At 30.8% G+C, this 16954-nt stretch overlaps 1 protein-coding gene across 2 annotated transcripts; it reads left to right on the forward strand.

Annotated features, from left to right (window-relative positions):
* Positions 1-7987: 7987 nt before the first annotated feature.
* LOC149551753 (late embryogenesis abundant protein) lies at positions 7988-11009 on the forward strand. Of its 2 annotated transcripts, none has more exons than XM_089789734.1 (3): positions 7988-8211; positions 8462-8634; positions 10593-11009. In XM_089789734.1, exons 1-3 carry the CDS (start codon positions 7994-7996, stop codon positions 10721-10723), a joined length of 522 nt encoding a protein of 173 aa, XP_089645860.1. In that variant the 5' UTR covers positions 7988-7993; the 3' UTR covers positions 10724-11009. The 2 variants fall into 2 exon arrangements, with proteins under 2 accessions (XP_089645860.1, XP_089645861.1); XM_089789735.1 differs by having other exon boundaries at positions 8483-8634.
* Positions 11010-16954: the final 5945 nt, after the last annotated feature.

Here is a 16954-nt window from a genome sequence, read left to right on the forward strand (position 1 = left end):
GGTCCCATAGACAATCTTTCTAAGTATCAGTTTGTATTTGAGGAGGATACACCAAACATGCGTACAGAGGCTATACACCATGATGTGAGAGAGAAGGGGCATGGAAAGGCATGGAATCCTTATGTCTCAATATGTGTATACATTATTTTGTTGTGACATATGCAATTCAAATTTAATCTTTATAAAAGAGTAATTTTAACCCATACTGACTTATACATGTATGTGATCTTCATTCATGTTTAGTTGATGACTGAGGAGGAGCTCAAGTAGGTTGATAATGTAATGCTCTTGGCTATTTCATTTGGCCTTGAGACATCTCCAGTAAATTATCTTGTGTTCTCAATTTTTTCCTATTTGATATTGGAGCATATATGGTTTCTAATCTTTCTTTTCTCTTGCAGGTATCACCTGCCAGTGGGAGCAGAGTGTGGGGGGTGAGGCACAACTCACTGACAAGAGAAAAGTAAGCAGGTGCTTTTAAAGTGATTAAATATTGATGCATTCTTGTAAAATATTTGTGGAATGAAATTTAATTACATTTTTTATTGTACAGGGCGTGGCTACTAGTGATGAGTCTAGGCAGATTTAGCATCGTAGACCCTCTGGCGTTTATATTCATAGCGAGAGCCCATCGTATGTAGAAGTATCATGTATTTGTTATTTTCCTTATTTTCATAAATAAATTCAAAATTGATTTATGTGATATTAACAACTAGTATTTTGTATCTCATAGGAAACACCTAGTATTTTATATCTCCTCGAACCCCTAGGGACCTATTTGGTTTGATTGAATGGGTCGAAAGGGGTCATAGGATAACATATGACTGCTTTTGATCCATTTCATGACAACATATGTCCCTACCTAGGGACCTGTTTGGTTTGATCGAATGGGTCGAAAGGGGTCATAGGATAACCTATGACCCCTGTTAATGCTTTTCATGACAACATATGGACCCCTAGGGACCTATTTTCTTTTTCTCAAATTGGTTGAAAGGGATCATAGGATAACCTATGATCCCTTTTGATGCATTTCATGACAACATATGTCCCTAGGGGTCTTAGGATCCCTAGGGACCTATTTCATTTGATCGGATGGGTTGAAAGGGGACATAGGATAACCTATGACCCCTTTTGACGCATGTCATGACAACATGTCCCTAGGTGTCCAGGAACCCTAGGGACATATTTTGTTTGATCGAATGCTTTGAAAGGGGTCATAGGATAACCTATGACGTCGATAACCTATGACCCTTTTCAATGCATTTCATGACAATATTATATTGAATAATAATATAATGCTATATATTTTAATATAATAATAATATATTACTAAATTATATAATAATAATAATAATAATATATTACTATAAATTATAATAATAATAATCATATATATCACTATATTATATTTAATAATAATTACCATATATATTATTATATTATATTTAATAATAATAGTCATATATATTACTATATTATATTTAATAATAAGAATTATATATATTACTATATTATATTTAATAAGAATAATCATAATAATCATAATAATCATAATAATAATATATATTACTATATATAATAATAATAATCATATATAATAATAATAGTCAATAATAATAATGATGTCCACACTTCCTAAATTTTGGTCTCCCTCTAAAATTTGGGTTACGTCCACACTTCCTAAATTTTGGTTTCCCTCCAAAATTTGGGCTATGAATCTTTGGGATAAATATTGGCCACCACTTTTTAGGTTCTTGATTTCACATTGTGTACCTGATCTCACATCGGGTACCTATCTAGTATCAGGTACTCGATTAGGCTTTCTATTTACCAAACCTATTTGGTCAACTAAAAAAATGTGTTTGAGACAGGTTTTAGTGACATTTAAACTTCGAGTAGCCATCTAACAATATTTTTTGATGGAAATTCAATGAAACAAAAAGGGTTTTTTTTATAACACTCGCAAGATTCCATTGATATAATTGCTATCAAATTTTGAGTTCAATTATTATTTATTAGTTAATTTTTAATGAAGATGTTTGTAAACTGTTGATAGACATACTGATTGAAAAATAGCTACAACTTTCAAACAGTATAACATTTTTGGAATCCAAAAGTTGTATCACATTCTATCCTTCGCCTAGTATAAGAAAAAAAATTAATTTAATTTTATAAAGTTTTTAATTATTTAAGGTGGTCAGACGCATAAGTTTTTTATTTTGGAAAAATTATAGCAGAAAATTCATATTTAATTATTTATTTGGAATAAAAATACCCAAAAATATGTGTCACATCTGGGCATGAGTCTTATTTTTTTTAATTTTAAAAATCTATAATTATATTAAAAAAATTATCATTTTATTTTGATTAAGGTGGTCAGACATATGCTTAATTTTTATTTTTGCCTTGAAATTTTTGTAGTACTACATTAAAATCCAAAAAATTTGATAAATCAATTTTTGTTTCTCCAAATAAGGCCTAGTAGTTTAGAAATTACATTTAATTTACTACAGATTCTTATCTTTCAACTTTTTGATATAAAGCCCATAACTACTTTAAAATTATGTGTCAAGCTAACATAACCTTAATTTGTTGGTTTTCCACTACCACTTAAGGCCATAGTTTGGTTTACCATGATCCTGCACATACCCTCTATCTATGTTGATAATCCAAACCTAATTTCTCAACTCGAGGGTTTCAAATTTGATTTTTGTTCATAGAAATTTCCATATTGAAGAACAATAATTACACAAATGAGGGTTTCAAAAAAATCTATTTTTAAAACAAGATTCTCACACAAGCATGAAGAAGATAGAGGAAAAGATTCATAAACAACTACTGTGATAATCTCAAGCAACTTTCTTACCTCAATCTGATGCTAACCAAATGAATGCTTAGAGATTGCAAGAATTCTCGTCTTCTCAAAAATCATTTTTCTCAAAATTTGCTCTTCCAAACCCATGTGTGAAGAAATGAGCTCTAATTTCTTAATAAAGAGATTTCTCCCTTTAGGGTTTCAGTTTTACAAACACACAAACTCTTTTTTCTTTATTAATTATTTTATTTTAATTTCATGTGCAAACTTTATTGTGTTTTAATTAAAATAAACTTTATTTAATTTATTCTCTTTCTCTTTCATTAAATCACAAGATGTATTTAATAGTATATTTATTAATTTAAATAATAATAATATTTAGAGTTCATTAATTAAAATGAAACTCCTAAATTTATTATTAAATTAAATAAATATTATTACGCTAAATTTGAAACTTTAATTAAATCTTTTAAATTTAATTCTTCTATTTTATTAGTTCCACAATTAATTAAATATAATTGAGAATTGATTTTTCTTTATAGATTTTTTGTTAATTTAAATCATTTAATATTCCCTTAATTCAATATAATAATAACTAAAAATCACAATAGACTCACAAATTTGAATAAGAAAACCTATTTGAAAGACAAAGTATGGATTCAAACTCAAGTGTCAAAATCTAGAATTCATGTCACTTGATGAATTTGGAAGGGTGAATAACTCAGATACTTGTCCTAATTTCTAGAAAAAATGGCTTAGGGTTGGGATTTGGACTCAAGAACTATCTCCCCTCTTCACTATTGAGATACTGCCATAAGGCACACTCATCTTGGCAATTCAGGAAAGTTGATGCCTAGTACCTGCAATCTACATAAAAGCTGAATATGTATACACACACACACACACACACACACACACACACACACATCTAAACTAAATAGGAAATGGTGGGAAGTGGTACTTCACGTAGATCTCGACTAGCAGGTGACTAAGACTCCCTCCCTTAACCACATCAGAGACATCAAACATACATGTACACCATACATGTAAGTATGGGGCAAGAAACCATAGAAAACTATATATAAATCATCCATCTAACTATCATCATGAAATAACTGAGTATCAAGTAGCTCATTGAATATATAAACTAAGTATGAAATAAAATCCAATCAATTCAAGTAATTGAGTACCACTAAATCATAAAACATTACCATAAAACTGGCCTAAAAGAATTTGATAATATAATATGAAACGTATACTAGGGGTAGGCATTACAATTCTCACCATTTGAGTATTGTAATAGGGCACACTCATCCTAGCAATTCAAGGAAGCCGATGCCCGGTACCTGCATCCTATATAAAAGATGAGGACATGTACATGTATATAAATATATCTAAACTAAACATGCAATGGTAGGGAGTGGTACATCATGCAGATCCCGACTAGCAAGTGGCTATGACTCCCTCAACCACATCAAACATGTCAAAAAAAAAGATAAAATAGACATGCACACCATATAGATAAAAGTATGGGGTAAGTATCATAATAATCACAAGTCAAACATAGAATGCTCAGATATAATAATGCATTATTACAAATATAAAGCAATCATCATTAAAAAAATTATTGGACATCGTTATGAAATAAATCACATTTATTAACTACGAATAATTTGAAACATCATTAATGCACAAGTAATTATCAACATTAATAACTTATAAAATTAAGCCAGCTAAGTAATCATCATTGATATAACTCTAATCCAAGTTGTGAAATGATACATATAGCTATAAATCAAATATCTCTAAACACCAACTAATACATGAAATAGGCCTAAAAGAGTTTGACAATCATAATAGAAAAGCGAACTACAAGTGGGCATTACAAACTAAGGCTTGATTCCTAGGCTAAAAGTGTTAAATATTCAAAATTGACATATTTTTTCAAGCTTACTTTCTTACTTAATGTGTGTTTTGAATATGTTGGAGTGTTCCTAGACCAATAAATGGAACATATTAGAAATGAATTGAAAAAATATATGGAATATTTTTTATTATTCCAAAAATTTTATGCTCTTCACCATTTCATCTCTCTCATTAATAACTTTTGTCAAATGATAGTTTCGAATTGATATGATTTTTTTGCCTTTGTTATTATTTGGGCATGCATTGCAATTAGTATCCATCCTAAAGCATATGGATATTAGATTTTAGCTCATTTTGGATGTCTTCTTTTTTAATATATTAGATATATTTATAATATATTAGATCATTTTCAAGTGTAATTTTTGTTTAAATATTTTAAATCGATTGAAAATAACCTTAATTTAAAAATGCTATCAACATATCAATTATTTATTTTTGGTGAGTTGTGTTTGGATAAGAATTGTGAACCCTATATTTTTATAGTTCAAGTTAATTTGTGTGAAATTTTGAGTTTTGATGTGACAACCCCCTTTGTATAGTAGGTTGAGTTCCCCTTGGTTTATATCATAGGTTCATAAAGGGTGTTGATATTTTCTAATTGTAATGCTTTTATGAGAAGCTAGGAAAAGGGAAGGTGATTATTTCAATGGTAATGATGCTTTAAACCTTCTACATAGACATTTAATTTCATATATTAGCAACCCCTTTTTAAGTAAAAACAAGACAAAAATAATTCTTGAGAGCAAGTTGTGCGTATGGATCTACCTTGGTAGGCCATTAGTTTTTAAAAAAAAATTTCAACATAACTTTATCAAGTTTTTCAATTTCACAGCTTTATTATTAACTTATCTTTTCCCCCTTTTTATTTGTTCCTTTCATCCCTTTTTTGTCTTATTCTTTGACCTATTCTCTACTTTATTCACATGTTTTGCGTTGTATTTTTCCAAAAATTAATCTCATTGCACTTTCACTATTAAAATATAAAAATATGTTACATTAGTTTAGATGAAATATTGGACGGAACTAAGACACAACAAAAAGATTCAATGTGAAAACAACAAAATGTCTCGAGAAAAGGTTATAAAATTGTCTAAAGAAAAAAAAAGATAAAAATAATTTAATATTTATGAAAAAATAGATCATCCACTTCTTTTAATTATTGATCTTCTTGTAAGAAACCAAATTTCATAACAAGGATCATTTTCATTCTTATTTTATTAATGAGAAAAAGAAATCATAAAAGATAATTTAGCTAGAAGATAAATTGAGGTACTGAAAGACTATACCTCTCAACGTCACTTGTAGCCACACACGTCAAAATAGGGACAATTATTTTCCCACTTACTAGATGATCTACAATATTTTATAACTTATTTAAATAAATTTTAGTTTGACATTATATTCTATATTTCTTTCTCTCATGCTTTGTGGTTCTACTTGTAAATTTCTCTCACCCTACATAATTATGTATATCTCTTTCTACTTTTTTTTCTCTATCCCACCTCTTTATGCACTTCTCTTGAATTGATTCCAAAATATATGTTCCTTCTTTGAAAGGGTTTTGAATATTTCTTCCTTAAATATTAAGTTTACTTGAAGTCTTTTTAGCTTGATTTTTTTTTTGATGCCATGAGTTTGTTGCATGTTTTAATGTTTGATATGTCTATTCACTTTGGCTATAGTTGTGTGTTGGTGCATTTCAAATATTTTTTTTCTCTCGTTGTCGAATCTTTAACAAAGTGATCATACTCATGTCACATATTACATTTAAAAGATAAGTGTTCATAACTAAGCTCTTGTATATAAGACCTAGAACCATCCAAATTTAGATCAATATCTTTAGTGATACCTTTCACCATATTAACTTAACAAATTGAAGTAAATGAAAAATTATCTATTAAGTTTCACTTATCGCAAAATGATCCAAAAATATTGTCAATGGATTTACCATCTCAAGAAATCTAAAAAGAAACAATTCCACTCCAATCTTTTACATCCATAAAATATGAGCCACTTGCATTATTTTCAATTTCTCATTTCCCATAACTCTATGCTTCTCCTTACATCATAGAGCTTACATTGAGTAAAAACTTGTAATAAATTCATCAATCTTTTTACTTAATTTATCTTTTCTTATATGGAAACTAGGAGTTTGCAATTCATTTATTATTCTTGTTACATATTTACATTTTAAAAATTTCTAATCCATTCATCATTCTTTTTACTTATATAATATTTTTAGCAAAAGAACCAATAGTTTAGTCGAGCAATCTACAATTTTTTTAAATGAGCCAAACCTACCCCAATTTTTTTGGACATAACATCATAGACTCTCTATTTCATCTAATGCAAATCCAGATTTGAAACTATAACTACACTACCTAAAAGCTTTGGCTCTTCTTTATATGAATGACACAACTGCAAAATACAAATCTACATAATACAACGTGTTTTCATGAAATTTTAATTGTTTTTTTCACAATTTTTCGAAGGTAGATTATGAAGAACAAACTAGTGAGAATTGCCTTAAAAAATATCTATTGTAATGTGGAACTTTTAGTTTTCATACAAACATATAAAAAACATCAAATTTATCAGATTTCTACAATTCATTTGAATTTAATATTGAACTTGTGATTTTATATGGTGTATATTTTTAACATCAATGTTTCGAAACACATACCATAACCTATCATTACCATATAAGAACAAAGAACATGCAAGATAATTAAAAATAAAGTGATAGATTAAGAAATGTGTTCCAAAACCTTGATACTAAAAAACAAAGAGAATGCATTACATCGCAAACATTTTTTTCCCATATCTCCCAAAATACAGTGATTTTTTTTCAAAATTTTTACCGTTTTCAATTATAAAACATGCAGACCATGAAGAACGAATGCTGAAAATTTCAGAAAAATCTATTGTATCTTAGATTTTTTGAATTTTGGTCAAAAGTACATTTTGTCTAGCACATAACGTTCAAAAACCGACATATAGAGCATCTAGAAAGCACTTTGAAGCATTTTTTGTGGAGAATATATTAAAGAATTCAACTAGTTTAGATATAGCTAGCCTACCCTTGTGGCGGCGAGAGGCAATCTGATCCAGTCCAAAGTGGTGACGTGGCTGTGCATGCATGATATGCATCGTTTAGAGAAGGCCCACGTAGCGTCCACATGCAACATCCATGCCGGAAAAGAGGCCCATTCTTACACACCACAACACATTGCAGATGATCATTCTTACGCTATGCTTTCAAATCTTCACTGCGCAGAAGCCATGCACGGATTGACACAAAACACTCTATCCAGGACGCCCGTAGTATTCACCAAGAACACTGGTACTGCCATAACTATTCCACAAGCTTCCTCTCATTCCTTGTACAATATCATGAGTTCAGCTCACGCTTCCTCTGGTAAAGAGAACAATGAAAAGGACCCCCCCTCCTCCCCTGAGGCTGACACAGGGTATGGCTATTGTTTTCTCCAGTCATTTCTATTTTACAGCTTTCATTCTACTCTGTGAAGAATGGCTATTGTTTTCTCCAGTCATTTCTATTTTACAGCTTTCATTCTATTCTGTTAAGATTCAATTGAACGGCTTAAACATCAGACACTAATGCTTCATTCTTAGAGTAAAAGTGTTAAATAGTCAAAGTTTGACTTACTTTTCCAAGCTTAATTTCTTGGTTAGTGTGTAATGTTTAAGGCTGGCCAGATTTAATGGTGAATTGTGCAGGGAGGATATGGCGGACTCGTTTGGTGTTGCTTATGCGACACGATCATCTGAGGAGGGATATGGCGAAAGGTATCGAGAGAACAAAGATGAAGAGGACACCATACCAGTGCAGAAAGGAGCCACTACCGACAGCAACGCCATTGCTGATGTTTGTAAGTACTTTTTAATAGAGTTACACTTAAACAGTCATGAGAGATGGGTTTGTGTAAACTACTACTCATGAGATATCGGTCAATGAGTTCTACACAATTTCTACACAATTTGAGTTGTTGTGGAGAATATCTCCTACTTATTAAATAGTACATTCTAAGCATTAAACAACTTTGATTTCTCTAAGAAATTTAGTTAGGTTTAGTTGAATATTTATCCTTTTCCTTTGTAGACTTGTTAAAATAGTGTTTCAATGTTCTCAACCATTTTTTAATAGAACTTGCCGTTGACTTGTTTAGATAGTTTAATTGAAATCATATAAATAAATAAAATTTGACTTAATTTAGGTTGTTTAGTCCATACTTATCTCTTTTAAAAATAGGTTTTTATCAAAATCACATTAATAATTTAACTATTTTATCAAAGTTGTTATAAAAAGATTACACTCTAACTTTGACTTGAAGCAATTGTATTGAATTTAACTCTCTAATATGCACACCTTATATAAGGTTCTAATATTTAGACTTTAAATAACCTTTTTCTGATGACATGTTTAACTCACTAGTTTGGAATCACATTCTCTTTTTTCCAATAGTTGGGCACCTTTTGTTTTTCCATTCATATATCTTTCAATTCCATAGAGCTCTCCACTAATGAGCCAAGTAACATTCCACAATATAACATTCTATTTTCTCCTTGGTTGATTTTGAGTAAACCACCCAAATAAGGTTGGTAATTTGTTGTGATGAATGAGATGAAATAGATTGGTGATTTGTTGTGATGGATGAGATGAAATTACACTAGAGTAAATAGATCATTTGACTTGCTTAGGTGGTTTATCTATATTATTTCCTTTATTTAACTTGTTTGTTTAAAACCCACCCACCTAAATAGGTCCTTATTTTAGAAAACAATTCTTTTTTCTTCAAGAGGTAGGTTTGTTATTTCAAGTGGGTCATTTAGTAGTTAAATTGAAGTCACACTAGTAAATATGGATCATTTTGATTATTTATAACTTCTAAAATTGCATTCTTTTTTCTTGTACTTGCATGGAATGTATATTATTTCAGATGAGACATCTAAATAATGCTTCTATAGAACACATATGATTTCAGATGAGTCATCTAACAAGATGAGCCATCTAAACAAGTTCTTTGATTTGTTTAGGCAGTTAAATTATCATTTTGAAATGTTTAGGACTCATTCATATCTCTTTGTTCTTTTGACTTGTTTAAATGACTTTTTTCATTCTTTGATTTGTTTAGGCAGTTAAATTATCATTTTGAAATGTTTAGGACTCATTCATATCTCTTTGTTCTTTTGACTTGTTTAAATGACTTTTTTCATTCTTTGATTTGTTTAGGCAGTTAAATTATCATTTTGAAATGTTTAGGACTCATTCATATCTCTTTGTTCTTTTGACTTGTTTAAATGACTTTTTTCATTCTTTGATTTGTTTAGGCAGTTAAATTATCATTTTGAAATGTTTAGGACTCATTCATATCTTTTTGTTCTTTTGTCTTGTTTAAATGACTTTTTTCAAATTGCATTCTCTCTATCGTGTAAGATAAGATTATGTGATTTTAGGCAAGCAATTTATTAACGTGGCTAAATAGAAGAAATTAAACATCACACATTAAGGAAGAAATTAGGCTTGAAAAAATAAGTCAACTTTGACTATTTAACACTTCTGACCTAAAAATGAATTAGTGCGTGATGTTTAAGCCGTCCGAAACAAAAGTAACACCAATAAGTAGAGATCATTTTATTTTTTTAGGTGACTCATCTCTACTTGTTTAGTTGATTCATATAACTCTCTTGTGTGATATTAACTAAATCATATAAATAAATCAAATCTTAAAATGTCTTGTTTAAGTGAAATGCTCCACACTCAATGTAAAGTTCAAAATGTATTGTTTAAGCTAAATTTCTTACATAACTTTAATTTGATTGTGTTTAGGCAAAGAGAAGGACAAATCACAGGGATCGGAAGTAAAAGAAAAAGAGGAGGGAAGACATGCAACTGAAGAATCTGCATTCCCACCTGATGATCGTCCTCTGCCCAGCGGAACAGGAGGAGTTTCTTCATAGTCATTCTCTCTTATCTCACACGCTCAAATCATTTCATTTGTGTACAACTGTTTTTCCATCTGTGAACCATATCTGTGCTTTTGACATTAGTAAAGCTGTAGATAATACTAGCTTCCATGGAAACTGTGAAATTTGTTGAGTAGAGTAAGTTGATAAGAAAAGAAGTGGACCATAGAAATGCTGGGAAAGAAGACGTACAATTTTCATACTTTTAATGTGGCGGTCTATGTCTAACATTGAACTTTGAATATTGCAAGATGACTTGATAGATAGTGTTTTGAAGCAATTATTTGTCACATTGAGATTGTCTTTAACTTAATTTAGTAATTGGATTGCCAATTTTTATGATTCGATAGAACCAGAGTGCATTATGTACGATTTAATTGAGAACATAAGAGCGATTGTTTTTTCAAACTTCTCTCACTGCAGGGTGAGCTATAGTTTTGTTTAAGCTGATTTGTGGCTTGTTTGTTTTTCACATAGAGATGATTGTCCTATGAATGGAAGTATCCCTTTAGTGATATGTGGGTATGAAGAACATGTTTAGTTTTAATATATAGATTTTATTGTTTATTGTTTAGTATTTGGTGTACATCATCTTGGGGAGAATTAGAGCTATTTATCAGGGACATATTAATCTCTAGACAAAAAGTACTAAAGACAAAATAAAGTCAAATTATTTTATTTTATTTTTTCAAATTCGTGAAAACATAGTGATTTTTTTTTTTCCAATTTTGTTGTTGTTTTCGAATACAAACTATGCAGATCATGAAGTCAAGTGCTAAAATTTTTCGAATACAAACTATGCAGATCATGAAGTCAAGTGCTAAAATTTTAAGAAAAATTCATGATGTTTTCGATTTTTTGAAAATTGGTTAACTGTATAGTTTGTAGGAAGAACAACCTTGTAGGGAGGATAATCGCATCCTATTTATTATTTGTTCATACATTTGATCATCTTGTATTTCTTATCGTGAATTAAGATATTGGGTAAGAGAGGTGGAGTGGAGTTGGAAGATGAAGATCAATTTGTGCTTGTGGGTGGGATCTAGAATTGGAGGGGATGTTTGTACCTTTTAAGTGGGAGTTAACTGTATTGATGATCTTGTTTTATGAAAGGAAGTGATATGGATTGACATGGGTCGGTAAGCACAAAACATCTCAGTATTGGCCAATAGAAGTATATTCCTTTATGAAGAATAATGAATAGAGGTGTGAAAGAACAATGGATGATTTTCTTGGATGTGATAAATCATCTGCTATTTTGTTTCCTTACAATTCATCTTTTAACTAATATAATTAATTAAGGGTAGTTCAGAGCTACTATTTTGTGATATGGATATTTCTAAAAGTTTGACACCTTGACTATATTATAATTTGTAAACATTTTAATTGATTATTTTTAATTGTATCTATTCAATAGAGGATTTGGTTATGGAATGAATTAGGTCTGTTTGGTTGTTGGAATTAAATAATGTTACAATTGTGAAATTCTAGTATTCTAGTATTCTAAAAGTTCTAAATTTGGCAAATCATTTTAGAAAATGGCTTGAACTTTTTGACTTAAGTGGAATTTATAATGAGAAGATATATTTTATTTCTAAAGAATGAAATGTGTTTTGAAAGGGATAGACTACTTCTAGCAGTATATATATTTTATTTTTAAAAGAATGAAATGTGATTTGAAATACTATATGTATGTATGTATGTATGTATGTATGTATGTATGTATGTATGCATAAAAAATAAAAAAAATCTTCCACCGTTAGTGGAGTGGTGGTGGTGGTTGGGTGGATGGAGGGCGGCAAAGGTAGGCAGGTAGTGTCGCTGGCAGAGTAGTGGAGAGTCGTTGGGAGCCGTAACAATCTGGGGATTACTGGCGGTTATTGGGACTGCTAGCAATTTTGGTGATCGCTAGCTAGTTCAGATAACTGTGTCAGCCCATAAACTAATTTTTTGTGATATTTTTTTCTTTTGAGCACCTTAGATTGCGTGCAGAGGTTGTACAACCCTACTGTGTAAAATTTTTTTGCCTCCTAGATCAACATTGTCCAAAATTGACAAACTTTATATGAAAATAGGAGTTTTGACATTTTTTGAATCCAATCAAAGGTCTATTTGGCCTCAAAGTGCTTTAAAAATCAGAGACCCCCTATTTTTACAAAAAAATCTGAAAAACACCAGATCTGTCCTATCAAACACTCATTCTCATTTTTCTCCAAATACAGAACAAGCTACAACATATCTAACTCTAATACCATGAAGGATTTGAGCAATACAAATCCACAAAGCCCGAATAATACCTACATGTAGAAACCTGTCATAGAGAAGAAAAAGACAAGAGAGGCCAGGGTTTGCTTTGAAAATATGCAAATTGTATTCGTAGAATTGAAAAAGATTAGTGACAATTACAAAAGATCAATCCTTATAGAAGGAGATCAGAACCTAAAAAAGGGTAACCTAAAAGGAAAAAGTCATTTAATAATTACTAATTAATTATTAAATGGAAATGAAAGGTGCATAAAGTGAAATCTTAAGAAGAGAGAAAAGGTAATTTAATAAATGAAATTAAAATTTACCTTTTTCTCTAACAAATAAGTATCAGGGATTATTCTTGGACATATCAAAGTTGGATTTTGGGTATCAAGTAATAAGGTATGACTTCAAGGTAATGTCCATTTCATATTCTTTCTTATGTTTAATAAATATAAGATATTATAGAGAATATATGTGGCAATAAATATACATGTAATGTGTGTGTGTGTGTGTGTGTGTGTGTGTGTGTGTAATTGCATTTGAATTACATACATTAATTCAAAATGATATTTAATACTTTGACATAATATTTGTTAAATATAAAGAGACTCATTATGGGAGTATGAATGGTAAAGATTGAGAATTTTGTTATCTTAGTTCCATTATTGAAAATATAAAATAAATTATTTTAAAATCATTTATGTTATTGTTAGTAATAAGCATGAGTCAAATTGCTAACATTCTAATTGATTTTAACATTCTTATTTATATTTCTATATGAGCTACATGCCTCGATTTTACCCCTGAGATTGTTCTTACAGAAAGAGGAAGATTGAGATTCAAAGGGAGCTTGACATTTCATTAGAGGCAACCTCAGAAAAGAGGAAGCAAATATAGGATTTGATTCAATCAACCTTCGGTAATCTTGATCATATTGATTTAGAGGGAGTAAACCATGTTGAGATGGATTCTCAAGTGATCAATTGTAGTAGTCAAGAGGATTGTGCTTCATGAATATACCTTATGACTATGTGATTTTAATAGGCCTAGCCCATTTTTGATATCTTTTCTCTCAAGTATGTTCTTTAAGGAAAAGCTAGACTAAGAAGGAGCCTAGCATTTCATTACATTCAACCTTGAAAGAGATGGAGAAAATAGAGGAAACATATATTTTGAAGAGTAAAACATATACGATCTCCTTAAAACCAAGAAAAACCCTACTACATATCAAAGTGAAAGGTGAAAAATATTCTACAAGAAAACTACAAGGATCATTCATGGAAGCATAACTTCATTCCTCAAGATACAAACAACATAGAACAAAATTATCACTCATGAGAACTAAGTATCACTATATAGATACTATCACTCAACGATGTTGATGGAATGAGTGGTCCAATTTTACATTGTTGGGGTGGGGTGGGGAGGGGGGGATAATAACCAATGTTTCATTCACATGGTTGACAAATGTTTTTATAGAGAAATCATCTTATTTGATACATATGGACTATCATTGGAGAAATTTTCATCAAGAACAATAATGTGCATATAAGTATTTATTATCCTTGAGTGTTATATTTACTTTCTTATTGTAGTATCTCTCTCATTTTTAATTTTACACACACTAGAAGGGTTATTTTCCTTGATCTTTTCCTTTATGTTTGAGGATATTCTTACAAGAAAATAAGGTTGGTAATTTACACATGCTACCAAATAATTTGCAAACTCAATCTAATGATAGTAGCTCCAAAGACCCTAATGATCAAGATGGATAAAGTGAGGCTCTTGAAGAAAAGATCTTTGATGAATGAGATTATGAGATTCTTCTACATTAAGAGGGAATATGATACATCTTTTAAAGCAATGTGTGAGCTTAGAAGATTAATACTTAGAGAGAGTCTAGAAATACATGTGTATGATTGCATGATTTTGATGGGCCTACTCTTGAGGAAGTATTGACTTATCACTAAAAAATCAAAAGATTGATATCAGATTCAGAGTGATTTTGACAAACATCCTTGGTGTAAGAGATCTTTTGAGGAAGTAACTAGAGGACCTAACCTCCCAAGATTGATGTTTAGAGGGATAATTTTGAGGTGCAAGCCTTTGAAAGTGATATCTTCTCTATGAGGAGAATTTCTAAGTGAAATTCCTTGTAATGAATTCTTCTCTATGAGAGAGAATTGAGGTGAAAGCTTTTGTACCACCCTCTAACTTGGTTCATGGTGGTTACTATTTCACATATGATATGTAATTAAGGTGAAAATATTTCATTGACATAAATAAACAAAAAGTAATCATTGTAAGATGAAAATATTATAAATGTTAGACCTATTATCATGACAAAATTCATTAAGTTGTTATCTTAGAGTGTTGAAAATCATGATAACGAATGTATCACGCCATACTTCATTAAGTTGTTGTCACAAAAAGATTAATTTTTTGCAATTGTGTGCTATGAAAGGTGATGATCTTTCATATGTGTGAGGTCACTATTGTAAGGTGATGACTTTATCAATAGTTGATCTATCTCCTAACACCAAAATGTGTTGGAGCAAGTGTTATCATGATTCTTCAAGCTAGGTTTTGCTAGCCACCTTGATAACCAACTTATCATGGTTCTTCAGGCTTGATTTTGCTAGACACCTTGATAACCAACTTATCATGGTTCTTCAGGCTTGATTTTGCTGGACACCTTGATAACCAACTTATCACGGTTCTTCAAGCTGGATTTTTTTGGATACCTTGATAATTAACTTATCATGGTTCTTCAGGCTAGATTTTTTTAGATACAATGAAAATCAATTGTTATGGTTCTTTGGGTTGGATCATGCCGACCACCATTGTATCACCTAATCTAGTAGTGTAACATGAATACTAATTATTAAATGAGAGTATGAACAAAGCCAAAGTAGTTAACACTTAAGATAGGACTGATGGTTATCACCACAAAAGGAAGCAAACCAAGAATGGTAGGCTCCTTATGGTATAACCCACGATGAAGTAGATGTGTCCTTGATGGGAGAGGATGTATGCTCACATGCTCAAGCTTCCAAAGGATGGGGTTTTTTACCAAGTGTGTGTATGGATGAGGGTTTCAAATAATGGAGGTATGGAGGGATTTCAACATTATGATGGTATTTTGGTAGTTTTTAGGCTCTCAAAATAGCATTATAACTTTGCATGAAAGGTGGATTCCCTTTGTGAAGGGGGGGGTTTCATTTATAGGCCAAGGGGTAGAGAGATGGATGGTCAAGATGCAAGGATGAAAAAATGGTGAGGGAGGGTTAAGATGCACTCAAAAGGGAGCACATGGATTGTGCTTGTTTTGAACCAATAGGGAAGTGACACTTTTCACAAGGAGGATGAATGTGTGAGGATAGGATAAGGGTTGGTCAAGGGAGTAAAGAGGGAGGTTGAGTATGTAAGAGTCATGTAAGAGTCATAAAGGGGGATGTAAGAGTCATAAATGTTGGAGGGTGAGGGGAGAAGATATTTTGACTTTAGCTTGGGTTAGCAAGTCTTAACCCTTGCTTAAAGTTGTGCACATGTTTAGGAGGGGGATTAGGATTAGCTTAGAAAGGGGGTTAGGAGGGCAAGTGATTTAGCTTTGATGGGATGGGTTAGTTAGGTGGCTAAGTGAGGTTAGTATGAGTGAATAGGTTGGATTAGGGGTTAGGATAGGGTTTAGGGATGCTTTAAGGGTTTCTAGATATTTTATTCAATGATTTATTTAATAAAATAGGGATATCGGATTAAATTAAATTGATTTGAGAATTTATTTAATTTAATAGAGGAATAGGGATGTAATTGATAATTTGATTTTGGGTTATCATTTGATTTTATCAATTGGACTATAGTTAATTAAATTAATCAATCAACTAGGAGATGATGATTAATTAATTAAATAATAAATATTTAATCAATAATGTCCTAGGAGATAACTAAATACAATTACCTAGTGATGTAATTTGG

The sequence above is a fragment of the Cupressus sempervirens genome, chromosome 6 (genome assembly GCF_028749045.1).
Source record: "Cupressus sempervirens isolate cs-2001-9-10 chromosome 6, ASM2874904v1, whole genome shotgun sequence".
Classification (NCBI taxonomy): domain Eukaryota; kingdom Viridiplantae; phylum Streptophyta; class Pinopsida; order Cupressales; family Cupressaceae; genus Cupressus; species Cupressus sempervirens.